This window comes from Pecten maximus, chromosome 4 (genome assembly GCF_902652985.1).
Source record: "Pecten maximus chromosome 4, xPecMax1.1, whole genome shotgun sequence".
In the NCBI taxonomy this organism is placed as follows: Eukaryota; Metazoa; Mollusca; class Bivalvia; order Pectinida; family Pectinidae; genus Pecten; species Pecten maximus.
In genome coordinates this window covers 39,997,423-40,025,415 of record NC_047018.1, presented here as the reverse complement: position 1 = coordinate 40,025,415, position 27,993 = coordinate 39,997,423, and the positions used below count along the sequence as shown (strand labels likewise).

The window sequence follows — 27,993 nt, the reverse complement described above, 5'->3', positions numbered from 1 at the left end:
AGATATTCTCGGAATAAGTTCTACAACTCATTCAACGAAGACACACATACTTCGTGGACTGGAGTGTTTGCTATATAAAACCACCGGTTGTTTATATAGACACTTGTGAAGGGATGGAGTTTGCCATTATAAATTATTCATGAGCTCTGACGACATGATTTGGCATGCTAAAGGTATAGATGAGGTCGAAGGGCGCGGATGTTTGTGTGAAATGAACAGTTTAACTGGATCTTACTTTATAACACGCCTTATGACGGATCAAACCATATATGTATACATTTCAGGCGAATATTGCAGATAAAAGTCAGTCATTTACACCGGGCATGTGAATTATCAAAACGCTAACGTACAACTAGTGTTGGATGTGAATTGTTGTTTTGATTAGAAGAAACTCGTCTGTTTTAATTAGGAAAGATAATTAATAGGATACGGTGTTGGCCTGGCCAGACAAAAAAATCAAATTTGTGTCTTATAAACAAAATTCAAAATGGAGGAGGAACCAGGCGCTGTCGCCGATAAGACTGGATGGAAAAGTTATGGTTCAAGCCAAACTATTGCTATACCTGAAGCGGAACCGGAAGTGAAGGTAGCAAACACCAAATCGAAATCCGAAGTAATTAAACGGGCAATAAAAGATAACTTGTTAGTGATTTTCCTTATCATTTCTATGGGAATCGGTGTTGGCCTTGGTGCCGGACTGCGTTCGGTTGACCCTCCCTTTACCAAGAGACAGATTCTGTATCTTCGTTTCCCGGGAGATTTATTGATGAATATGTTACAAATGCTAATCCTTCCGCTGATTGTGTCCAGTCTCGTGTCTGGTCTGGCGTCTTTAGACACACGGTCATCAGGTCGAATTGGTCTGAGAGCGGTAGTTTACTACCTGACCACTACCCTCGCCGCTGTGGTCCTTGGTATCATATTAACAGTCTCTATCCAGCCTGGGACCAAAGGAGGGGATGTCGAACCCTCAGGCGAGTCTAAAATTGTGGAGCCTGCGGATACCTTCCTCGATCTGCTCAGGTAGGTTTATATAATAGCATAATCTCCAAGTACACATTTTAAGTTCATTACTTTTTACTTTTGACGAGATTTAGCCTACGAACGAGCTCTGTCATATTATGTTGTGAAATAAAAATTCAAGGGCAGTAACTTGTGTAAATGAAAATACCATCTTGGGCTCACGCACATGTACAGCGTCTATGAGAAAACATGCTGAAAAATCGGTAACTGAAGTTACAAACGAAATTCTTCATATCAAACTATTCTGTTAACGAATATAAGATTATATTTATCATATGTGACTGGTGCGGACACCATTAACACAGAATACTCGAACCATCGCGTCGACGTATCAAGTTCTGTACGCTTTGACCCAATACCGGCTGTGTTAAGGACTACATTGTTTTATGTACCATATAAGTAATGTGTATATTTGAAATGTAGCAGGTGAATGTATTTACGTTACTGCATTTGTAGACATAAAGATTGGTATGCGGGATCATGGTCTGACAGCTATACTTCATACGAGATACATTTGTATAATGCGGTCTGTAGTTATGAATGGATACGTCTTGTTACGATCGAGCTGCTGATTAATTATTCAGGCATATTTATTTTAAGACGGGATCGCGTATGTGTTTCTTGTTTTGAAATAAATCGAATTTTGCCGAAAGTACATGAATTCGAAATACAGATTGCCAAACATTTCAATAATTTTATCGGTAAAATCTTTCTGATTATCGTGACCCCTTGGAAGAAAATAGTTTAACTGTTATTTCACTTTATTTTTCAGTTGATTGTGTTTATTTACTATTAACCATCCACACCTCAAGACCATAGTAAACACTTTTTAACACTATTTTAAAGATATATTGTTATCTTTATCGAGAACGGCACAATACGTCAATACTTAAATTCACTAGAAAAAGAATTCTGATGCGTAGTGGTAAAGACCACAAATTCAAAAAACGACCGGGAACCGATCCTTAATAAATAACAACAACAACAACAACAACAACAACAACAACATCCTATTATGACGGCAGAAACACACTTACATCTACAAGCACTTGATTAGTCATTCACAAAAGTCAGATGTATCTGACGAAAAAAAGCATGTAAGCTTACATAACGTCATATACTAGATACTTAATCATGCATTTACATACAATCTCTACTACAACTACTAACAACTTACTTGCTTAGCTTACACATTAAGATATTCGTAGGCGAACTCACAATGACTCAACACCTGGAATGACAGACAGTTTTAAAACAGTGATATCATGTCCAATACTTATATTATTTCATAGGATATTCACAATTAACTATTAGCCGAACATATGACGAAAACAAACGTATTAATCATGCAGATTATCCTTCCAAGTTCAAAGTACCGAGAATTTATAGAAAATGTACATCCTGAAAACAAGTATCTATATGCTTGGCTTTCTAAAATTCTATGAAATTTCTGCACTTTGTCAAGATGACTGTTGATATTTGCTTCAGGCTTTAAATTTTTCCCTATCTCCTTGTCCAGAAAAAATATCAGTCTGCATATCCCGACGTCAACACTGCCACGGAACGAAATCTTTAGCGTCAAGTCAAGGAAATTTACTCGCAAGAAAAAGATCCCCTTACAGGTTTAAACATATATCATATATGTATTTTACGGTGGCTCAATAAGGGCATACACATTTGTATCTTACAGAGCTATCTTAGCCTAAACGTAGCAATCTAGGGACTTAATATAGCTATCTTAGTCTTAGGGCCTAAACGTAGCAATCTAGGGCCTTAACATAGCTAGCTTAGTCTTAGGGCCCAAATGTAGCAATATAGGCCTTAACATATGTATAGCTATCTTAGTCTTAGGGCCCAACCGTAGCAATCGAGGGCCTTAACATAGCTATCTTAGTCTTAGGGCCCAACCGTAGCAATCTAGGGCCTTAACATAGGTATCTTAGTCTTAGGGCCCAACCGTAGCAATCGAGGGCCTTAACATAGCTATCTTAGTCTTAGGGCCCAACCGTAGCAATCGAGGGCCTTGACATAGCTAACTTAGCCCTAGGGCCCAACCGTAGCAATATAGGGCCTTAACATAGCTATCTTAGTCTTAGGGCCCAAACGTAGCAATCTAGGGCCTTAACATAGCTATCTTAATCTTAGGGCCCAAACGTAGCAATATAGGACCTTCAGATAGCTATCTCAGTCTTAGGGCCCAAACGTAGCAATAAAGGGTCTTAAGATAGCTATCTCAGTCTTAGGGCCCAAACGTAGCAATATAGGGTCTTAAGATAGCTATCTCAGTCTTAGGGCCCAAACGTAGCAATATATAGAGAATAATACATACCTTTTTCCATATCGGACCCAATATTGGCCCCGAGACCCCAATATTGGGGTCTCGGGGCCAATATTGGGTCCGATATGGAAAAAGGTATGTTTTATTCAATTTATTGTATTCTTAGTAATAAATCACAGAACATTAATCAAAACAACAATTATAACTTGACAAGAAAAATCAGATTCAAATTTTTAATGTATTGAATTATAAACACTTTATAATATTGAAGTTTTTTAAGTCTTTATGAAGTTCATATCTGTCAAATTTATAATGATTTCTAAATAAGTTCCTTTCCAAAGGTGTTTCTACCATGTCACTGAGATATTCAATTTCCTCGGTTACCATGTGTTCCTTCTCGGCGAGATATTCTAGCTCTGCAATTCGTGCTGCAAGCGAATTTAAAATCTTCTCTCCCATGTCCTCATTCCTTCGTCTACTCGACGCCATGTTGTTTGTTTTGGTTTCGCTGACAACACAGCACCTACGTCAAAACCCGAGAGACCCGAATAGTTTGATGAGACGCAAAATTTAGAGGTGTTCCGCGAAGAGGGCCAATACAGGGTTTGGGGTGCATTACTGAATCAATAATGCATGGGTAAGGATTACGGATCGGGAGATTTGGCGCCATAATGCATATGAAAAAAAAACCTGTATTTATTACTAAGTATACAATAAAGAGTCTTAACATAATTATCTTAATGCCCTAACTTAGAAACCAAGAACTCATTCATAACTATCTCAGGACCCAAACGTTGTAACCTAACACAGCTATCGTAGGGTCCTTAGATAGCTATGTTAAGACCCTAGGTTGCTACATTTGGGCCCTAAGGCTAAGACAGCTATGTTAGGGCCATATAATAAAAAGTTAGGGCCCCAAAGGTTATTTTGTTAAGTCCCTAGGTTTCTTAGTTAGGGTCCTATTAGCTAAGATAGAAACACATCTTTGTATGTCGTTAAGAAGCCACCGTAGTATTTAGATAGACGTTGCACAATACCTTTCCTAGTTACATGAAGTGCACTGCATTGCCAAGGCAGGACTCTCGTACGTTGTTTGGGCATCAAAGTGCGTGCATATTAACTTTGACATCGAAGTCAATAAATCAGACCTATCTGAAGTCTTAAAGTACAGACAACCTAATTTCTAACAAGAGTTTACCTTGTCCAGATTAAAGCTGTTAGACATTGAGAATTTTTAATTTCTTTCACGTTTTAATTCACCATAGATTATGGCAGACAGTGATAACTGGATAAATTAATCGTGGGATAAAAATGAAATTCTACATATATTGTAACGTCATATTTGTGAAGTGGACAGTGTAAACATGAGTTAAATAAAGAAAACAAACAATCGTTTACACTTTATTGATTACATAACGACATTCATAACAAAGATTTTATTAACATGATGAACACACGTGCACTTTCAATATATTAGCTATTTTAATTTCACGGAGGACAAAAACATGCATTTTTGGGGTTTTTTTTCACCTGTTTTCTTTTTCTTCCTCAAATACCTTATTTCACATTCAGCTTAACTTTTCTTTTTTCTAGAGGATTTAAAGAAAAAATCTTAGTTAAGGAATTTTATTTAAATTCTGTAATGTTTTCCTATAGAAAACTTTAAGTTAAGAAATTTCCTTAAGTTAAGGTGACTCTAGCTCTCCGTAAATATGTTTGAGCCTAACATGGTATGAAGGAACAACTTTTAAATGAACACGATAGCTTTATTTTTAATGGAAAAAATAAGTTCAAACCAGGGTGAATTTGGTCACTTATTCAAGGCTGTACTAGCCATGTCAAATATTGAATACTTCACGATGTTTATTTTCTAAACACAAACACACCAGTTGTTGTAAAAGTAAATATTCATGGGAAATCAACATCAGACGAAACAGAAAACTAAACAAGTTTCCCCCCGCAGGTATAGGGATGAATTTCTCCTGATTTACCCAGCTGATGTACATTCCGGCACGGACTTTATACTATTCCAGCCAAATGTAATTGCCATCATTTCTGAATTGACCTACGGTCACAATAATATAATATTCATAAAATTTTATGTCTATAACCTACTTCAACACTCTTACGTATCTAATATCCCGCGGGGATGTTTACATGTAGCGCCTCAGCTTAAATAATTGTGCGAAAGACTGTTGATCGAGTTTCAATATTTCAAACATGTATGCATTCATACGATCAATGACGTGCTAGGTACCTGTTTTTCGAGGTATATATGCAGCCGTTAACATTTTAATAACATCGCTGCTTAATCTGGATTATGATTAGAATATAAGCAGTTTACTTGTGCATACTAATTAGCTTATGTGAAAGAGGTACAAATAGAATGGGTTCCAATCTTGACAATTATGACGTGCTTACCTTTTAAGGAAAGGGAAGGGTATTTGTAGAATTTCAATTTCTCTTCATTATATCGATACTAAGAATGGAAACCTAGAGCGAAATGTTCAACGAACAAAATATAATATCAAGCTGAATGATATCGTTTTGACAAAACCACCATGAATGTACTTTAATTATCGTATTCACTGTTGCAACTATATAGATTAGCAAGTTTTGTATGTGACGTTTAATTGACTACATTGAGTCGTCTTCAGGTGTCTGATAAATCTGACAGATGTAGTCACCTTAACTTTTGTCTGACAAGGGTGACCGAGTGTAAAGTCACCGAAACGTCTAATGTGTGTTCTAGATGACAGAACGTGGTCACCCACACGCTTGTCTGACAAAAGTGATAGGGTGTAGTCACCCACACGCTTGTCTGACAAAGGTGACAGGGTGTAGTCACCCACACGCTTGTCTGACAAAAGTGGCAGGGTACGTGTAGTCACCCACACGCTTGTCGAGAAAAGGTGACAGAGTGTAGTCACTGACATACTTATCGGACAATAGGACAGAGTGTGGTCACTGGCACGCTTGTCGGACAAAGATGACAGAGAGTAGTCACCCACACGCTTGTGTGACAAATGTGACAGATTATAATTCATTCACAGAAACGTCACAAAAATCAATTGATAACTGGCTGTGACATGCGATAAAATATTTACATACATACGTAAGAACATGCTCCTCATCTATTTGCATAGAAAGATACTTGTAGTTATAGTATTTATTGGTTGTCAGGGTGTACACGATGTACTCTGTTTAAGAAAATATTAAAAGTAGATAGATAAAACATAATTGTATTTGTTCCCAGCTATCATGTTTGTCAGAAGTATGGTCCATTTGTTTAATATGTTTGACATTATTTGAAATGATAATCACATGTCGCTTTGTTCTGTGTCAACAGGCAGTCGTTCCCTAGCAACTTGATAGAGGCATGCTTCAGCAAGGTAGGTACTGGTCTTACTGTAAATCGGTAGAATTTCGCGATAATCTTGTTTACGTTTTAGCGGGGTTTTTATTTTATCTATGTATTTATTTATTTATTTTTCGCTGTAAGCATTTCGCTGGATTATGGTTGCGGTAAGAGTTTCTATTTGGTCTTTCCTGGAAATCTCTGTGGGCACGCCAATTGATCATTGCACTGATCTGTTTGAATTTAGCTATACACTATAATTTGGGTGACACGAATTGATAGCTTTATACAGTAAACACAGTCTACTGTACTGCTAGGCAAAGTACAGTGGCTGTTAGCTAATCAACATTAACACGATTAAACGTACTTTATATACGTAACATATAGGAGTTTGTGTACATTGGCATTAAACCGGTATATAGAAATGATTACTTCATTTGGTCAGATAGCATTATGCGTCGCTAAAAACCAGGTTTAAAGACAAAAAAGTGAATCTTTTGATCCAAACTATGTCAGATATTGCAAAATGTCGTTTAAGTAATACATCAGTAATGGCATATTCCATTTTATTACATTTTTACCAGTGAAATATCGAAAATTAATCCTTTTTATAAAAAGTGAAAGTGAAAAATATCACTTTTTCTTATGATTTTCACTATTAAAAAATATAATTTTCTTATTTGACCAATCAAAAAACTGCTTACAAACGACAATGAGGAAACTTAAAAGCTGACTCGATATATATTGCTACAAATATGGTATACATTCATGAATCTTGCAGCATCTTCATTAATACTAAATATATATTTCACTCGTATATGTATCATGACGAGAGTGTATGTTTGTGATTTAGTATTAAGGACGTAGACTGTACAGTGTATATGGCTGGCATAGTTAGATAATATATAGCAAATTTAATCTGATTAAATATGTATTATAATAGACATGCCAGGTATCTGTGTATTTATCATATCGTTGTAACAAACAATGTAAAAATAGAAAAAGACACAGACTGAAACATTCGTATTGTATTAGTAGATATTTTACTGGTTATACACATCATAATATCTTATTTAAATTTGATTTTGATAACAGACTTCAATATCGTTAATAAGTGCAGTGCAATAGTCTTTAAACAATTCAAGACGATTAAGTCACAAGCATCAATGTTTTCTTTACGTGATTCATTTGTTAACATAATCAAATAATCCTGATTGTTATAATTTGAAAAAATACCGAGCTTAAATTTATTCGTAAGATATGTGTTTTCGGTACCTGACTAAACGTTCCTGTTGGCGAAAATGTACATTTAAGCTTTAAAACACATCTTATTTTCATTTCGTTTGATTAATAGACTATTCCCTGGCCTTGAGGGTATTATAGAAAAGTCTCCAACCCGAGGGTAACACTCCAGGTTGACTAACTCGAGGCTCTGCCGAGGGTAGATTATCACGGGTAACATCCCGGTGTTGTATATTTCTCTGTCATGTCATCAAGGTAGGGTGGTTTTATTCCCTGGCAGACTATTTTAAGTTACGCAGGATTCAGTTGTTCAAATATATAAAAAAGAAAAATTATTATGCAACACAATGGTGGTTTGATTGTATTGTCGCCTTGATGTCAGTGTATTGTTGCAGGTTTGGCAGATATACTTCACCTTAGGGGTGACAGATAAATCTTGAACAAGTACAGTGGGAGTCAAATCTGTAAAATATGGTAGAATCTGTTATCCATTGAGAATGGTCTTCGGATTGTATTTGTTGAAGGAATTTTGCTAAAGATAAAATATTGCCACCTTTCAATGTTGCTGTCAATTCTTCTCCAAACATCACTTACCTGCCCCTGACTATTTTCGACATTGAGTACAAGAACGCATGTAGGCTGTTAAAACCTTTATAATTTCATGTGATTTTTTTCTATTAATTTTGGATTCCAGCCTGTTACCGACCAGGTACTTAGAGTTGAGGAGAACACCAACACAAGTGATGTAAATGCAACCGGTAAGTGTCATGATGGCGATACAATTTCTATGTCAAATTACGTATACCTATATTAAGTGTTTGAAAACACTGAAAAAGTTTGAAACATTGAAAAAAAATTACGTATAGAAGATCTACCTATATGAATAATTTAGAAACATTAAAATGTAACGTTTATCTATATAAAGAGTTCGGAAACAGTGCATTCGTTAGTTGCTTTCCAGGTACATTTTGTATACAATGAATGTCTAGTTGTTCCATTGCCATCGCCCTAGTCATCATTTTACCTAGATTTGTATCGGGAATGTCCTAGATGAAATAAAATACGAAATATTCGCGTCTTTGAAGGAAGGGGAAAAGCGTTAATACTGAAAGTTATTTCATTTAAGTTAAAGAACATCCCACATAATTTGCACAAATAATGTGTAAGGAGTGTTATTTTACCTCCGTTTTGACTAGTTTTGGACGCACTTAGTCACTCAAGCGAACACGATACTTTGTGCTATCTTTGGTAAACACTTGTTTAAAACGTAGACTACCCTTTGTATGCACCTGATGTCGTCATAACATTTATCAAATTAGATTACAAAGAATATGCAGTGATTGGCATGTTGGTATATTGTGAAGATGATGTTTGTTTAATTGTAGCTGTTTACGATCCCGTTGTGGAGATGAAACCAGGGATGAATGTCCTTGGCCTTGTCGTCTTCTCCATCTTCTTTGGTATCATCATTGGCCGTCTGGGGAAGAAGGGCCAGCCCCTGGTAGCTCTGTTTGAATCTCTTTGTGAGGCCACGATGGTTCTGGTCAAGCTTGTTATTTGGTAAGTAACACTGGAAAAAAGAATATAAAAATCAGGTTTATTTTCATACTGATTGACATCTTACCTTACCAAGTCGGACATATTTGTTTTGGTTTTTTTTCGTTACTTTTCATATTCGGAAAAAAATGTAAACTTTATTTGCACATGTTAATGTTCCTATCATTTTATGGAGATTTGAATCTTCCTTCTGAAGATTTCCATTTTATTAAAGTTCATCATGTTCTTTTTTGTACTTGAAAATTTCATCTTGATATGTCAGCGCGCCACAATATAACATGTTAAGATAAAGATATATCAAAATAATGTCGTGACTGAATTGTTTCTCTTGGTAGGTACTCTCCTATAGGTATAATTTTCCTGGTGGCGGCTAAAATTGTAGAGATGGAGGACCCAGAGAAGACCTTCCAACAACTTCTCTACTACTTCATCACCGTCATGGTTGGTCTCATTATCCACGGTTTTATCACCCTCCCTGTCATTTACTTCATAATAGTCAGACGAAATCCCTACAGATTCATCTACGGAGTCACACAGGCAGTCGTCACTGCCATTGGGACGTCATCAAGGTAAAGACACTTTTGACAAAACACAATGAAGAAGATTATATGTATTTCATATATAATTACTCGTTCACAGTTCAATTGATTACTTGTTCTTTTTTAGAATAATAGATTAATATTTTTCATTTTGTGTCAAAAATATTTCATTAAATCAAAATGACTTAATAGGAATTAGACAATAGGTTATGCCGATTCAACTTTCCCTTTCCGTTATAGGTAGATAACTGGAACAATGTTTGGACGATTTCTATTTAAGAACTGATTATTAAAAGACAAATTGTTCCCTAGAATTCATCACACAACATTTCTATTTTATAAACAAACCATCAGGCATTTATATTTACACTTAACATGCACAGTCGGTGGTGTAGCCAGTTGTACTCCAAACTTGCGTACATCCGTATTCATTTTGTCGTTTTCAAATAAATTTTAAATTATGGCTAAAACTGTTTTAAAATATTGTATTTAATTCGTTCTTATGTGTCACTGATTGCTTATTATGAATATTTTTGTTTTTAAATTTCAAGCTTATTTTAGGGCAATACTATCGCAAACTATTTTTCTTTGGTTTGGGAAGCAGCATAGTAAGTATGACTGAACATACTATACAATCACAAGGCTTGCTATGTCCCTGATCGTGTGCCAATTGTTTCCACAATGCAGAACAGTTTAATCCAGTGTTAATTTAACATTATAGTGTATTTGCTATGTACCTTCAGCTCGGCCACACTTCCTGTCACGATGAAAAACCTAGAGGAAAATAATGGCATCGATCCCCGTGTGATCAAATTTGTGGCCCCCGTTGGAGCGACTATAAACATGGACGGGACGGCATTGTACGAGGCTGTGGCTGTCCTCTTCATTGGACAAATCAGAGGCTTCGAGATGGATATCGGACGAATTATTACTGTCAGGTATACAACTAAACTCACTTTGATCTTCAATTTAATAGGAATATACGTACAGGAAACGATAAATGATATAAGCACAAAAATAAGAAGATTAGAGTATTTCACACTTTAACATGCCAATCAGGATTATGCTTTTTCAATATTCGTTATGATCAATAAAATTGGTATTCGGGAAATGTTTTTGCTTATCATAGCGAAAATTAACTAAAAATTATTTATTTAAGAACGATCGTATCTTAACTGTACATGTATAATTAAATAACACTGTCACAGATACGAAATACCATAGTAAGAAAATATTTCGATTTTTATAAAAAAAAAAAAAAAAAGATAATCATCGTTTCAAATAGGTGACCGAGCAAACCTGTTGCTACAGGTTTTTAGTGATTCTTGCATCATATGGAAATTATTTTAAATTATGTTTAACACATAACTTTCGCGTTGTCAGTGGTATTGTCCCCAGTTGATAAATCATGATGCTGTGCATACATTTGATAATCAATTTGCGAGATATGATTGGCCATATTTTTCACCAGCGGCAATGGAGTGCAAACCTAGACGTACATTTTGGCGTCGTCAAAGACAGTAAATGCATTGTAGCATCACAAAAGGAAATTCCATTTTAAAATGTTAGTATTAAGATTTTATGTTATACATATCTTAAATGAACAATTTAAACACGTTCTCGATTCGTGATAAACAGATTGTGTAATTAGATATCATTTGAAGTAGGAACTCATGAAAACCTCTCAATATTCTGGTAATAATGCTATGGACTGTATATATATCAATGTTTTTTTAAAGTATAAAGGAACTACATGTATATTGTCATTCATGAAAACACACGATATGTTTTTGTAGTATCACTGCCACAGCTGCCGCAATCGGTGCCGCCGGAGTGCCACAGGCAGGTCTGGTTACCATGGTGATCGTCCTCACGGCAGTTGGCTTCCCGACTGATGACGTCACCTTGATTCTGGCTATTGATTGGTTGCTGTAAGTATATAAACAAAACATATATGATGTCGTGTGGATCTAAAAAATGTTTAGTGTTTGAATGGATATTGTAATAATAAAAAAGATATATATGATAAAAGATAAACAAAATACAGGTGTGTAAGTTTTAAAAATTATGTCTTTTAAGTTTTTCATGTTTAAATTAAATAAATTCCACTACAAACATTAAATTCATCTCATGTCATCATTTTAACCCAAAATCGAACATAATATTTACAACCCTCTTGCGTCGTTTAGCATTGTCATAAAGATGGGAGCAAGAAATACATAGGTTCTCGTTCAAATATATATATATATTGGTAAAATGTTAACAATGTTATGGATTGGATGTGTTCTATTTCTGTGTGACCCAATGATTTAGTTAAACACGGTCGAATTAGATTTCCTCAGTAAGAGGACAATCCAGCCCTCAATGTCACAACGGTATGGAGCAATCCGCCTTATGTTAACTTTACTGCAGGTACATGTATAGGACTTTTACATAGTGTATACACGGATGTTTATTAAACACTACAAACTTAGGTTGAGATTATATCTCGAACCTATCGAAAGGTACAATGATGTGGATTGGTAATTATGTTTACATTAGCCAAATCATGAAGTTATAGAATAACATGAAAAATGACCTGCAGCGCAATTTGAATTTACTTTCGCTTTATTTAACCACACTATTTACGGTACGTAAACAATCTCGTGTGTGTCCTAATATCAACGACAATACAAGACCTACGTCGTCGGTCTGACTAATAGGGACTCCAAACGAGATGGTATGACCTCCACCTTTGACCATGATCTTACAATATTTAACTTCCCGTTGGTTTATTACGTCATATGTTAATTGACGTCAAAATATTGACACTTTACATAAAACGGATATCTACGGCCGTAATGTGAGTGTAAGATTGTAATCAAAATACAATAAAAGCAGCACGAATCATTATTAGCTCACCTGGACCGAAGGTCCGGTGAGCTTATGCCATGGTGCAGCGTCCGTCGTCCGGCGTCCGGCGTCCGTCGTCCGTCGTCCGGCGTCCGTCCGTCAACATTTGCTTCAAATCGCTACTAGTCAAAAAGTTCTTATTGGATTTTGACCAAATTTGGTCAGAAACATCCTTGGCAGAAGGGAATCAGATTTTGCATAAATGGTGGCTCTGACCCCCAAGGGGCCTGAGGGGCGGGGCCCAATAGGGGAAATTGAGGCAATTCCTTTAAATCGCTACTAGTCATAAAGTTATGAATGGATTTGAACCAAATTTGGTCAGAAACATCCTTGGCAGAAGGGGATCAGATTTTGCATAAATGGTGGCTCTGACCCCCAAGGGGCCTGAGGGGCGGGGCCCAATAGGGGAAATTGAGGCAATTCCTTTAAATCGCTACTAGTCATAAAGTTATGAATGGATTTGAACCCAATTTGGTCAGAAACATCCTTTAGGAAAGGGGAACAGATTTTGCATAAATGGTGACTCTGACCCCCAAGGGGCCTGAGGGGCAGCGCCCAATAGGGGAAATTGAGGCAATTCCTTTAAATCGCTACTAGTCATAAAGTTATGAATGGATTTGAACCCAATTTAGTCAGAAACATCCTTTGGGGATGGGGAATAGATTTTGCATAAATGGTGACTCTGACCCCCAAGGGGCCAAAGGGGCGGGGCCTAATGGGGAAATAGAGGTAATTCCTTTAAATCGCTACTTGTCATAAAGTTATGAATGGATTTGAACCCAATTTGGTCAGAAGCATTCTTTGGGGAAGGGGAATAGATTTTGAATAAATGGTGACTTTGACCCCCGAGGGGCCAAAGAGGCGGGGCCCCATATGGGAAATAGAGGTAATTCCTTTAAATCGCTACTAGTCATAAAGTTATGAATGGATTTATACCCAAATTGGTCAGAAACATTCTTATGTGAAGGGGAACAGATTTTGCATAAATGGTGACTCTGACCCCCGAGGGGCCAAAGAGGCGGGGCCCCATATGGGAAATAGAGGTAATTCCTTTAAATCGCTACTAGTCATAAAGTTATGAATGGATTTGAACCCAATTTAATAAGAAACATCTTTTGGGGAAGGGGAGCAGATTTTGCATAAATGGTGACTCTGACCCCCAAGGGGCCAAAGGGGTGGGGCCCCATATGGGAAATAGAGGTAATTCCTTTAAATCGCTACTTGTCATAAATTTATGAATGGATTTAAACCCAATTTGGTCAGAAGCATTCTTTGGGGAAGGGGAACAGATTTTGCATAAATGGTGACTCTGACCCCCAAGGGGCCAAAGGGGCGGGGCCTAATGGGGAAATAGAGGTAATTCCTTAAAATCGCTACTAGTCATAAAGTTATGAATGGATTTGAACCCAATTTGGTAAGAAACATTCTTGGGGGAAGGGGAACAGATTTTGCATAAATGGTGACTCTGACCCCCGAGGGGCAAAAGGGGCGGGGCCCCATATAGGAAATACAGGTAATTCCTTTAAATCACTACTAGTCATAAAGTTATAAATGCATGTTGTAAACTCAGAGAGTCTGGACTTCATTATTTCTTTAAAGCAGTTGGGATCCCCACGCTATAACCATAAATAGCATTGTTTGAGGTTAACAAACAAAAGGAATTGAACATGAACATTTGGTCAAATCCAACCAGGTGAGCGATACAGGCCCCATGGGCCTCTTGTTTTTATAAATTGTGCTTGATGTTTGTTACCAATATGTTTTAATTCATTTTTTTCATTTTATGAATCTTGGTAGTGTTATCTTAACAAATAAATTGTTTTCATAATGACCAATTTAACTTTGCCTCGGTAGCCTATTACATGGGTAAGAGGAAGACGATAGAAAAATATACAATATATACTTTATTAGATAATAAGTAATAATAATCATCGTCGATAAGATATTGCATGGAGACAAATAGTAAACAGGTATGTCTCTTAAAATGATAGGGGTATCGCGAAATCCAATAATATAAGAATTCGAAGGTTCATACCATGATTTTTTACGTTTATTATCGGATATTTACATTTTTGTTATTTGTCGAACCTCGAAGTCTTATCGACAGTTGCAAAAAAAGCGGAGTTGTTGTAATATCTTCTCACCAAAGTAGTCAAAGATGTGGTCAATCAGAAATTCAATCATTTTCAGGATTTGATATTAGGTGTATTATCTGTGGAGCATACACGATCCATGTAAGTTCACAACTTTATACGTACAATGTTGTTCGTCTTTCTTGGAAATGATAGGAAAATATACCTTAAACTAAAAACTCGTTTGTTTGTTTTTTGTTTTTGTTTTTTGTTTCTTTTAATGTTTCTTTTCTTCTTCTAGGGACCGATTCCGGACAGCAGTGAATGTAATGGGAGATGCTATAGGTGCAGGTATAGTGGACCACCTATCAAAAAAAGAGATAAGAAAAATGGATCTGCTAGACTCAGTGGAGAACACCGAAAATGGAGTTTTGAACATTGGCTATGAGGAAGCAGATGTCAAAATGTAGACTTTTTCTAACGTATCCTAGTGAAATGGCGTCAGTGTTGTCACTTGTAAGTCTAACGTTCGTAACGGGACAGTCATGCTGACTCCTACTGAAGTAGAGAATGGAGAGTCTCTATGTAGCAGGAAACAATGTGTATGGTTTTACTGACAAAATGGAGAAATTAAAACGACTTTTTTTAAGTTAAATGACTAGCATGTGGCAGTTCATCGAATATACGTTTAAAACCAAAATAGGTGGGTGTTATTCCATCCCCAAAATCATGAAATAATCATTACGACTGTTGAATAACAAACAGGTTATACTACACGTGGAATAAACTCTAAACGCGTTTTGATTTGTTGACACGGTGACATTTGAAAGGAACTATCTTGTTATCACGTGATTCAAAACATTTTGATTGGCTTACACTTGAAGGCTGCTTCACGGGGTCGCAGAAATGATGACACACAAAAAGTAGTTCGCAATAGTTTTTTGATAATTCATTTTTATACAGATTTCTATCAATTTATTGCTTTGTGTTAGAAACAGGTCACACAAACTCGTGGTTTTGTATATGTTATTTCTTTCTCTCCCATTAGTTATTTTTCAAAAATTACAAAAAAAACAACAACAACAAAAAACACTCACTGAAGCACGTGATTTTTTGCAATTTTTGAAAAATAACCAACTCGACTGAAAGAAACGGTTTACAAAAATTATTCGTTGTGTGACCTTTACACATCAAAGATCTAAATTATGATGAAAAATATTGTGTTAGTTCGTTCACGGTTTTATTATATAATGAAAACAAGTGGGTAATTCTGGTATGGTATAGTATAATGACTGGTTAAAGGCATTTTAAAGGGAGGTAACTACATCTTTGTATAAATAGTATTCCGTATCAAAAGCACCAGTTGCAATATAGTTATGAATGACTTCGCAAATTCAAGTATATATAACAAGTTCGTGCCCAAAATGAAACTGATTGCAGGCTAATATTGAAACAGACGTTACAGCAACATAATATTTGCAGTGAATAACTAATAGCTATGACAAGATAACTCGTACATTTTCTACATGTTGTGTGCATCAATTACCATCCGTAAAAACTTATTTTACCTGGTCAACATTACGTCAACTTAAGATAAAATACATGTAACAAGTAAGTAACCATTTCATCACTTCCTTGTATTTTGACGAAAAAAATACCTGTGACAGAAGTCAACTTGCTGGACATTTAGATATTGTATAAAAAGATTTAGTGTGAAATAAAAGAAAAATATATCAATGTACAGCAATAAGGGTTTTTTCTGTTCCGATATACACATCAGAACTAGTATAATTGTAAACATCTTACCTAAACTTTCTATATATCACCTAACACTAACTTTCTAGATACATGTTCCCATGTAAACACATAATATATATCTCTAAAGCAAGAACTACTTACAACTCGTATATATGACACATGCGTATTCATGCAGACATGCGACCCTCACCATGATGTCTTCCGTCACCACATGTGACCCTCATCATGATGTCTTCCGTCACCACATTGATACCGTATGATGTATCCCGTCACCACATGTGGTACCGTATGATGTCTCCCGCCACCACATGTGATACCGTAGGATGTCTCACGTCACCACATGTGATACAATCATGATGTCTCCGTCACCACATGTGATACCATCATGATGTATCCCGTCACCACATGTGGTACCGTATGATGTATCCTGTCACCACATTGATACCATATGATGTCTCCCGTCACCACATGTGATACAATCATGATGTATCCCGTCACCACATGTGATACCGTATGGTGTCTCCCGTCACCACATGTGGTACCGTATGGTGTATCCCGTCACCACATTGATACCATATGATGTCTCTCGTCACCACATTTATACCGTATGATGTCTCCCGTCACCACATGTGATACCGTATGATGTCTCTCGTCACCAGATGTGATACAATTATGATGTCTCCCGTCACCACATGTGGTACCGTATGATGTCTCCCGTCACCACATGTGATACCGCATGATGTCTCCCGTCACCACATTGATGCCATATGATGTATCTCGTCACCACATGTGGTACCGTATGATGTCTCCCGTCACCACATGTGATACCGTAGGATGTCTCCCGTCACCACATGCGATACCGTAGGATGTCTCCCGTCACCACATGTGATACCATCGTGATGTCTCCCGTCACCACATGTGATACAATCATGATGTATCCCGTCACCACATGTGATACCGTATGATGTCTCCCGTCACCACATTTGGTACCTTATGATGTCTCCCATCATCACATTGATAACGTATGATGCCTGTCATCATTATGTCTCCCTTAACACATGTGCTACCATATCATGTCTCCCGTCACCGCATCTGGTACCGTATCATGTCTCCCGTCACCGCATCTGGTACCGTATGATGTCTCCCAAACGACATCTGGTACCGTCGTGATGATGGCTCTCTCTCCAAACTATTTTACTCACCGCCTCTCTCTCTACTTCTCTTATTCAACCTTTCCCCCAGGACATCTCAAGTGAAATGAAAGCATAACTGCTATCAGCAAAGATTATCCAAAGCAGAGTGACCTCGATGATGGCATACAATTGCTTCGGCAGTACTGCTCTTTCGAAGGACCATCTGCAAATATAGGTGAAAGTGTAGTAAACTGTATCAACCTACATTCGTACCATGGCAAGCATACGGGAAGGCCAATTGGGGCTTACGGGACCTTTGATTACACGGCGGTACATAGTCGCACCTGTGTTTGGAATTAAAAACGCATTTTTACTTGCAAAAACCTACGACTTTATAGAAAAGAACATCGATTTTCCGAGGTATACATATTTTCTAAACACACATATGTATATATATATATCGTTACAAACGTTTCGTGTGTCGACAAATTTGATATAAAACGTTCCAAAATATTTTAAACATTTACATATTAATTTTTTTTCAAAAGTTTAAAGTGAAGTGCTGAGATAAATTAAATTTTGATTGATGCCAAGGTAAATATGTAGGAGGTAACTCTTGATTTACCTCCTCAGGTAGACTAAGTACAGCTCACCCCTCCCTGTTACTAATCCCTCACAAAGTCAGTACCTCGAGATTCTAATCCCGGTAATTATCGCAATTATCACCGCCAGCCACTCATACCGCCCAGGTAAACCGTGACGAAATACCATCAACACCTGATGTAGTATTGATAACTGTTATTCTTTTTACATTTATTTCAAATTAACTGGAATTTTGACGTCAATTCCAACTAGGAAAAGCAAAACAAAAACAAAACAGGACAACATTTTTAGTTACGAGTAACAGTGAGCTAATGCTTTACCCCCGGCGTCGGCGTCGGCGTCCCACTTTAAAGTTTTTGGGATCAGTTTTTGGAAAGCTTCTAAGTCCAAAAGCATACACCTCACACCCTTCTAATTTGGTTTATACATTCATAAGAAGTCTAGGAGTGGTGTTATAGCAAAATCATGCAGAAAAAAATGTGATATTTTACCATTATGTGGAGGTAAATTTGTTAGCACCAAAATCCACGTTAAAGTTTTAGCGAGTAAGTTTCTGGAAAGCCTTTAAGTCACATTTTTAATTTTGTTTATACATTTATTAGAGGTCCAGGAGTGATGTTATTGCAAAATCATGCAGATAAAACAAGTGATGTTTTTCGCATTTTACCATTTAGTAGACTTTTTTTTTGCACCAAAACCCACTTTTAAAGATTTTGGGGGTAAGTTTTGGAAAGCTTGTATGTCCACACCCTTCTTATTTGGTTTATACATCCATTAAAGGTCTAGGTGCGATATTACCTGACGTACAATTTCAAAATGACATGCTTATACATACATAAAAAATGAATGCATAGTGTGATTGCTGCCGCCGATGAGCTTTCGCAATCATTGATTGCACTTGTTAAAATAACCGACACTTTATTAAAAACATATGTAAAGTACAATGTGTATATATCTCGCACGTACCCTTCACCGAAAACTATTTTACATTTATATCATTGATACCTCGTACAAACCCTTCATCGACACCATATGTCTATTTTTACATAACTATATGTTAGACAATTCCCATTTATAAAAAGTATCAATCAGTTTCCTTCCATCATTGTACTGTTCAAAGTGTCGTAATTGATTAATTAAAATTATTTTATATCATTGACATAAGTTTTAAATATAACAAAGAAATGACAACAACTTCCACAACGGCAGTTTGGACTAAATGTAAGATTAGCTCGAAAATTAAGTTGGAGGTTACACCTAATCTCAAGCATATCAACATCTAATGTCGTTTTAAGAACTGAGTTGTTGTTGAAATTGACTTATGTAAACATAATGACAACTGTAACACGTAAAACATGTTAGAATGCTAACGAATTCCACAAATAGGTGTTATTTTAGTAACCAAGAGGCCGTTCACTAGAGTTCAGTGTAAAAAAAAACCTTCTTGCTTGTTGACTGTCAGTTTCATTTTAACAATGTATATTTTGGAGTAGGATTTTGTAGCTACCTTAAAACTGAAACCCAAAAGGAAAAAAAAAATTAAAAAGTAGCTCGAAATCAGTAGTAATTTAATATGAATATGTCCATAATCATCTTGATATATATTCTGAGAAACACATGTCAAGTTTAAATTCAACCTTTATCCAAACTGTTTCGTTCCCGGGTATCCAAGGTGATGTTATCTGGAAATATTGGTCTAAATAGAGGCTTGAACCCGTCAATAGTTATGTCGTCAGTAGAAATCCTATTGTCAAGATTAGTTTCCGTTAAACTAATAACGTTGTATTTATTAGCTATATCTTCAATACATGTACATAATGTATATTCAAATTATTTTACCGGATTACAGATTCGGATGGCTTCGATTGTATAAGCAGTATAAAAAGTACAAATCTAAATTGCGGAAACAAGATAAAAGATATTTGATGTTTAGATATTTACATAGCGAGGGATTAGATATTTCAAATGAATTATTTTACTGAATTTAAGAAAGAAAATTAAGTTTGTTTTAATTATACATATACCGATCGTCATTCTATGGCTCAAATCAACCTTACTCATGATCAAAATGGAAATGGAAACAACCTTGTGGATAAGTGTACGATCGGATTTAGATTCAGAAAAGGGTGTAATTCAGTAAAAAGCAAACATAATACTAATCCAAAGTCCGCCGAGGTTTACGTGTGTGTTGAAAATCACCGAAAACTGTAACAATTACTGTGTAGTCTGTGTTATACAGTTATCAAATGGATATGAGGGCGATAGTAATTTTGTCAGCCCTGAAGCAACAACTGTTGCACGAGGGCTTTAGCCCGAGGACAATAGTTGTTGATGAGGGGCTGACAAAATTACTATTGCCCGAATTACCCCATTTGATAACTGTTTTATTATACCTTTACATTTTTTTCTCTATATAAAAGTAGTTATATCATAGTAACCCTCATTTATTTTACTCAGAAGATTATTTACAGCATCATCATCCAGAAAGTTAATATGAGAAACATCGAATTCTGGAACATTTACATTTTCTGACCAGTGTTGAACGTCCGGATTGTTCTGTACTGTGTTTTTGTCTGCTCATAGATTTAGTAGTACTTTCAGCTAATACTTTTGAAGTATCTCTTTGTTTATTGTCGCCTGAGTTTTGATGAGTAGGACTTAAAACTCCCTTCACTTTTATGACCCGAACTTCCTGTTATATGACGTGACTCAAGTCCATGCTGGTCTAGATTAGTGATACATGTTGCTCTGATGCAGTGGTTAGTGTAACTCTCGGAAAGCGATGCCTGATGACTGATTTTGGACATTAATGAACATAAAGTGTTCTTTTCTAAAGGCACAGCAGCATACCACACAGCAGATGATTCCGTTGCATCTTTTTTCGGCCTTCGCCAATAGTCGTCAATTTCAGGGTTTAACTTACTTAGATATTTTTTCAAAGGTAGCCACTTGACATATCTCATTGTATTACATTAAAACAAAACAATTTGTTTAATACATGCAACTTTGGCGTGTTATTGAATATATGTAGTATTTACGATAACATTTGATTGGATTCTTAATTAAAAACCTGCATGACAATTGACGACAAATAGTAGATCTTACATTTTACAACTGTTGAAACATTAATTTTGAAGAACATTATAACAAATTCAATCGATCAATAATAAGTTATTAAATTACCTGATATTTCATACATCCTAGCCTGGCTGAAATGCTCGTTCTGTAAATCATCCCCTCTGTGATTTTTGGTTCGATGCTCTGTCTTCATTACCACGTACCTATTTCCTTGTGAGTCAACTCGAATGTCAAAGTCAGATGTTTTCAATGAACGTAGATTCTCTCTTCCTCTTTTACAAAAGAAGTACATAAACTCACAAAATACTCTATTTAATAGTCCAGAACTTGTACTGACATCAAAAACGCCATGGCTGTACAGTTTGTCTAAATCCTCAGTTGTGATGGGCGCCTTACATGTATGTTTAGATTCCGACACTCCCAGTTTGGATATCCGAACAAGAACAGCCTTGAATACGTCTGTGGCGGAATAGGTTTTCAATAAGTATTAAATTAGGAGTTTTACCCCTTTGTTCGGTCGTGGCGTTGTATCAGCTATTTAGGTGAAATAGTTTGTTACCTTTGGGTTCCATTTTTGTCGTGCTGGGTGTTATTTATGGCCATATAATCCCAGTATTTTATTGCAGTGTGCCTGTCGCCTGTTTGTTATGCCTACTTCGCTGCCATGCTGGCGGAAGTGGTCTTATTTGTAAGGCCGTTTTTGATTGGTCGTCTTGTTACCCGGGGACCAATCGTTTGACTTGTTGGATTTGTTTATGGTATCACTAGGTTAGAGACTATTCTCGCCACTATATAAAGCTTTGTCGACCCGGGGTCAGTTCTCTCTATATTTGCACTTTAAAAATCTGCATCATTTATGATGTCTTCACCTCGTTTTTTCACGTTTGTAAACCGAATCGGACACTAATAATTGACTTCTTGGCATAAAACTCACCATTAGCCTTTCGGATATCTGCGTAAAATTGTCTAAGAAATAGGTTATAATCCGTTGCCGGTAGCTCGTATAATGCTGAGATATCTGCGATGTTTGTGCTGGTATGAGAATCTGCTATATAGTCCTCCATTATCTTGACATACGTTTTTATGACCCTTTTAGTGTTTTGGCTATCTCTGTCCGTTGAATACTGACTCAATCTCTACGTCTGTGGCGTTTTGAAAACGCTTGTGTTGATCCATGTTTGACAGTTTCGTGAGAGAAAACAAAATGTTAGGCTACCGTCTGCAACAACAAACAATCTGTGTCAATTAAGCGCTTGCATGTCGTTGTGTCTTTCAAACGTTCTGACGACGTTACAGCAGGGGTGTGACAGTTCGCCGTGTGACAGATTGCCGTGTGACAGTTTTTTTCGAACTGTCACACGGTGTGATAGTCCTGGAAACACATGACTTTTATATAGAGAAAAAAAGTAAAGAAATAATAAAAGTGGATATATCTAGATATATAAACACTGACTGTTGGTGTTTAGTATAACATAATTATACTATAAATTTATATTATCAAGGACACCGTCGCCTCTCATTGACACAAGAATAAGACCAGGTATTTCGGCAGGGTTAGCGTCTGCTGTTTCACCGACGACACCCGCCATGTAAAATCTACATCGACTCGAGCGAAGTACAAATATTTGTCACGTTACTGTTTACTCAATAAATATACTGGATTACCTGCCTTACTACCATTTCTCTCCGCTAGGCTGCGCTCATGAATACGAAGACAGGTAACGGCTACCATCTTGGTCAGGATCTTGACCAGATGAAATCTGATTGGTCAGTGCAATTGACGAATCAGTTGAGCGTTTGAATTCCCCCAATGTTTATATATTAGGAACACGAGAGTATGCAAAAACCGCAAACATGATTTATTTAGACAACGATACATGAATTGACGTCATGTCTTGATGAAAGAAAAACAGGTTGGTTAACATTCTACAAGCGTTGAATCATTGTATTTTAGAAGCGAAGCCTAGCGGAGAGAAGAAAATCTACGGGAGGTAATCCAGTCTAACTCAATAAAGTGATCATAACGTCAACTGAGGCATGTACAAATGATATTAAATGCCACTTATGAAAACTAAAACCACTGAAAGAAACAAAAAAAAATACTGTTGCATAAAAAAAACAGCAACAAGAAAAAAAAATCTAAAATCAAAATTAATGAGAAAAGTACAAAACACATAAGGTGACAGTACGGAAATTGTGTCCAAATGGGCGTTGTCAGTGAGATGGACGCCTAGCTACTCTGTTGTAGTTAATCTATAGATAGAGAGACAGGTAGAGAGACGGACGGACGGACGGACGGACGGACGGACGGACGGAATCGGGGTAAAACAATATGCCCCAGATTTATTCCTCAATCTGTCTTTGTTACCTATAAAATTTCCATTGGCCTTCAACAGCATGGTTATTGATACAAATATGACAGAGAGATCACAGAAATTTATACCTAGAATAATGCCACTTAATTGAATGTAATTTTCAATGAAGGTGAAAATATATGATAACCTTATAATGATGTAAGCACTTCTATTGACCACAACAGTTCATCGACATTTCTTTAATGTTTTACTATCCTCTAGAACGATACGACAAAGTTCAAATAAGCACGAACTGTGTTTAACTTTTCCTCTTTTTATGTGTGACAGGATGATCATTGACATCCGGACCTTTCGTCAAAGTCTGACAAATGTTTAATCATTCCTTCGTTACATATAAGATTACTGTTCCGCATGTTAGCTAATTTACGGTAACCCATGGCCAGCATGACGGACATTCTCGGCCCCATCAGCTATATCGCTATAATTGGAGAATGAAACGAAGGGAAGTAACTCTGATAGATCCTCATGCATAGGCTTTGTCTTATTTTTGTTTGATTTAAATTGCCAGCTGTTGAAACAGTTACAATGTTTTAAAACGTATTTCAATGCCAAAGAACGAATTGCTTGTATAAAATATGGACATGATTTTTGTATTCGTCCCCCTACCTTTTGTTTTATAGAAGTCTCGTCGCCAATGGTACTTATTTTAAACGAGGTACAATGGCATCACAATGTTACGTATGTATTAGACGCGAGCTTTTAGTACATGTATGAAATTTAAAAAAAAAAAAAAAAAAAAACTGTTCAACAAATTTATCAAATATATGTCGACGCGGTTGTTTCGTTATAATTAGTGCTGTAAAAAGTGATCTTGCTAAATCTCGTTATATTGCCATCATTAAACCAGCAAAATGTTCGACATTATAAAGGGTTTCGGCAATAAACAGAGGGTGGCAGAAATTATATTGTGAAGAAAAGTGCGTAAGTCACATTATAAGAGTCACAATAAACAAGAAATATCTTTAAAAAAAGATACATTTTTTGTAAACGGCATAGTTTGAATGCTGGTGGTTATAATGTAAAACTGCTGGTGAAATAAATTAACGAACTAATGCGTTTCAGCACGGATAACAAAATGATATCAGTTTGAATCATTTTTGGTGATAATAAGACTGCATTTGAATCAGGAATATAATTTTATCAATGTGTCATTTAAAAAGATAATCCACTTATTCAGCTTGCATTCAATCTTAACTTTGTTTCAATTTTAACTGCATATCTGTATTTTGCATTTACCACTACATTGACCAATCACATACTTCATCTTGACCAGTAACGCCACCTGTCGCGTCATATCCAGGACAAAAAGAATATTATACGGCTATGACGAAAAATATTCCATGGTGAGCAGAAATGGTGTTCCGTAATGTTTTGTGATGTACGGCGATACCAGGAAATGCCAGGTAAACGATAATAGGTGTTTCACGTTTTAGATACAGGTATGATATGTATAAAGGCCTGGAGTAAGGACATAATATAGAGGGAAACTGCCAGTCCGTGGACACACAAGTGGTAACTCGGGATGAAACTCTTTATCATCTGTACCATCATCGCCCTGAAACTTTTTACAGGTAAGTTGTTAAAAATACAGGTTTAAGCTGATAAATGTACATGTATGTAAGAATAAAAAAAATACTTGTGTCAGATCCCAATTGCATATTTGCAAATAAAATCTGTTTAAATCAATAACTCAAATTCAATTTTTAGATAATAAACAAACACAGTATATGTCATATAAGACATTAATTCTAAAACTCGTCATTAGTGCTATATGGGCCAAATATGTCAAAATATCCAGATGGAAAGTGGATAAAATCAAAACTTGCCTAAAACCTTTAATTGTCGAATTCGCCCTTTCATTCGTTTTTACTTGTGTAGTGTATTTGTAGCCGTTATGGCCAGAGGATTTGCTCAGATGCAACGTGTTTTTTTATACATATTATTGAAATTATTGAGCTCAGATGTTATTGTTTAAATAAAACCAGCGTATCCCTAATTGCAAAATGATCAAGAAATTAAGTTCCTTCTGTTTTGTACCTAAACACGAATCTAATTGCAAAAAAAAATCATTGCCATTTTTTCCCATTACTTTTGTTACATTTAACACTTTTTTGAATAGAGCGTCACTTTTGTCTATAACAAATTAAATGTTTACATTGCTAATCAATATGTCGTGTGTTCTCTTAGATCTTTTCAAGTGAAAATCTTTGCAATCCGAGTTTTTATGAAAATCAGGAAAATACCATTATTAAGGGAAAATGAATGTTTAAACTTATGTTTAAGGAATCATTTATAAAATACACAAGTACACGTGTATATCAAATGATAGATTATATGACTTAAACAAATAAATATCAAAATTGTCTTTAAAAAAATAGAAATTAATTATTAAAATCTTTTAAAAGTAATATCAGCTGATCCATGAAGCGTTTGATTTTCCATTGGCGTGACTTTTTAGGGAAAATTAGTTGCAACAAGTGTTTACATAGAATCTCGGCTTGCGTTAGATTGGTTTCATAAACATGCTTTGTATATTTTCCTTAAATATTGAATCTTTTTGTTCATACTTCATTATTTTTTATTTCATTTTTATTTATTTATATTTATTATCACGTGATTTCATTCATATTTTTTTCTTCACAGTTTCAGCGATGTCGAATTCATTCCCCTGTCCTCAATATATATGCAACGCTGTGCCATATTGTCCGAACGTCATGTGTGCCCAGGTGGTGATACCCAAGCACTGCCGAATGGAAACCTTTATGATGAGGCCGTACGGCGGAATTTGTCGCGGATGTCCTATAAATATATGTGGAAATACCGGCTGTCAGGTTCCGGGAGGTTGTTAAAACAACAATCAGATGAGATAAACGGAATATCAAGAAGTTAATGACGATATCATGGATTTATCTTTAAGATGAATTTCCAGATTTTGATGTCCTTATCGTTATTAAAATATACAATTGTACTGATGTCACGAAGTTTGATCACATCTACATATAGCGACACCTGACGGATAAGAATTCACACATTAAATAGCGTATTTGAATTCAATTTACATACAATATAAGCATGAATATGTCGATAACACTGGGTTGTTTTATGCTTCGTCATTTCCACACTGACTTTAATTAGACAAGAAAACCGAACAGAATAAAACGCAGCAGTGATCCAGACTTTCTATGTTACAAGCGGTTAGATCAATCGGGAACCGTCGGCACTTTCCGTAAACGAAAAAATACTTTTCGTTTACGGAAAGTGCCGAAGGTTCCCGATTGGCGGTTTGATAATGCAAAAATGACTTTTCGGCGGGCGAGGTACACATGTACATGCAGGTGGAACGAAGCGGTACAGAGTTTCCAAGTAAGCTTTTAAAACACATTTTAGCAGTATCACTGCGAATTTAATTGGTAAGAGCTGCTCGCAAACGGCGAAGGTGCCTTTTTAAACTTTAATTGAGAATTCCGTAAAAAAATATTAAACTGGCAAACGCCGCGTCCGGCAGTCTTATTGGTGTTAACTGCAAACCCATTACACATGTAGACCAATAAATACAAATACTAGTGTGCCGCTTTCAATTTTTAAACATTATCCTTGTATGTGGTCACGCACAGAACTTCGAAAATTTGATATGGCTTTACTGTTATCAGCTGAGACTGCCATGGACAATGGGAAGACATTACTCTGCCGACAGGCACTTGGACCTAAGCTGGGTAAGAACCTAAGATCTTGGGGAGACCAAAAGCATCCAAAATTGACAAAAGAACGAAAGGTAATAACCAAGATTGCGGGAGTATGTAACGCAGATATTGTCCTCAGTAAAAGAATTGGAATATTTCAACAGGCTTCTTAGATTGAATGTAAAACATATCCATCTAAGATAAAACATCGTTTCCTGTGACCCAATCTCCAGAAAATCACGAAGAGAGAAGCCACACAGTATATGAGACCAAATGACAGACACCAGCGGTCGTCTTCTGGTTCTCGACCACTCGAAGTGCCATTCCTTGTGTCGGGGTCTGGTATATGGTACTTCCCTAGCCTTATCGCATACACAGATTCTGCTCAAGCTGAAATAAAGCGTA

At 36.3% G+C, this 27,993-nt stretch overlaps 1 protein-coding gene and 1 long non-coding RNA gene across 2 annotated transcripts; both read left to right on the top strand.

The window, feature by feature from the left end:
• Positions 1-40: 40 nt before the first annotated feature.
• LOC117326061 (excitatory amino acid transporter 1-like) lies at positions 41-16,700 on the top strand. The gene is made up of 8 exons (XM_033882661.1): positions 41-1,023; positions 6,651-6,693; positions 8,596-8,659; positions 9,287-9,461; positions 9,794-10,027; positions 10,741-10,935; positions 11,794-11,928; positions 15,263-16,700. Exons 1-8 carry the CDS (start codon positions 488-490, stop codon positions 15,429-15,431), a joined length of 1,551 nt encoding a protein of 516 aa, XP_033738552.1. The 5' UTR covers positions 41-487; the 3' UTR covers positions 15,432-16,700.
• An 8,649-nt stretch (positions 16,701-25,349) lies between these two features.
• Positions 25,350-26,881, top strand: LOC117326060. The gene is made up of 2 exons (XR_004532413.1): positions 25,350-25,479; positions 26,552-26,881. It is a non-coding gene; the product is annotated as an uncharacterized LOC117326060 (long non-coding RNA).
• The last annotated feature ends 1,112 nt before the right edge of the window (positions 26,882-27,993 follow it).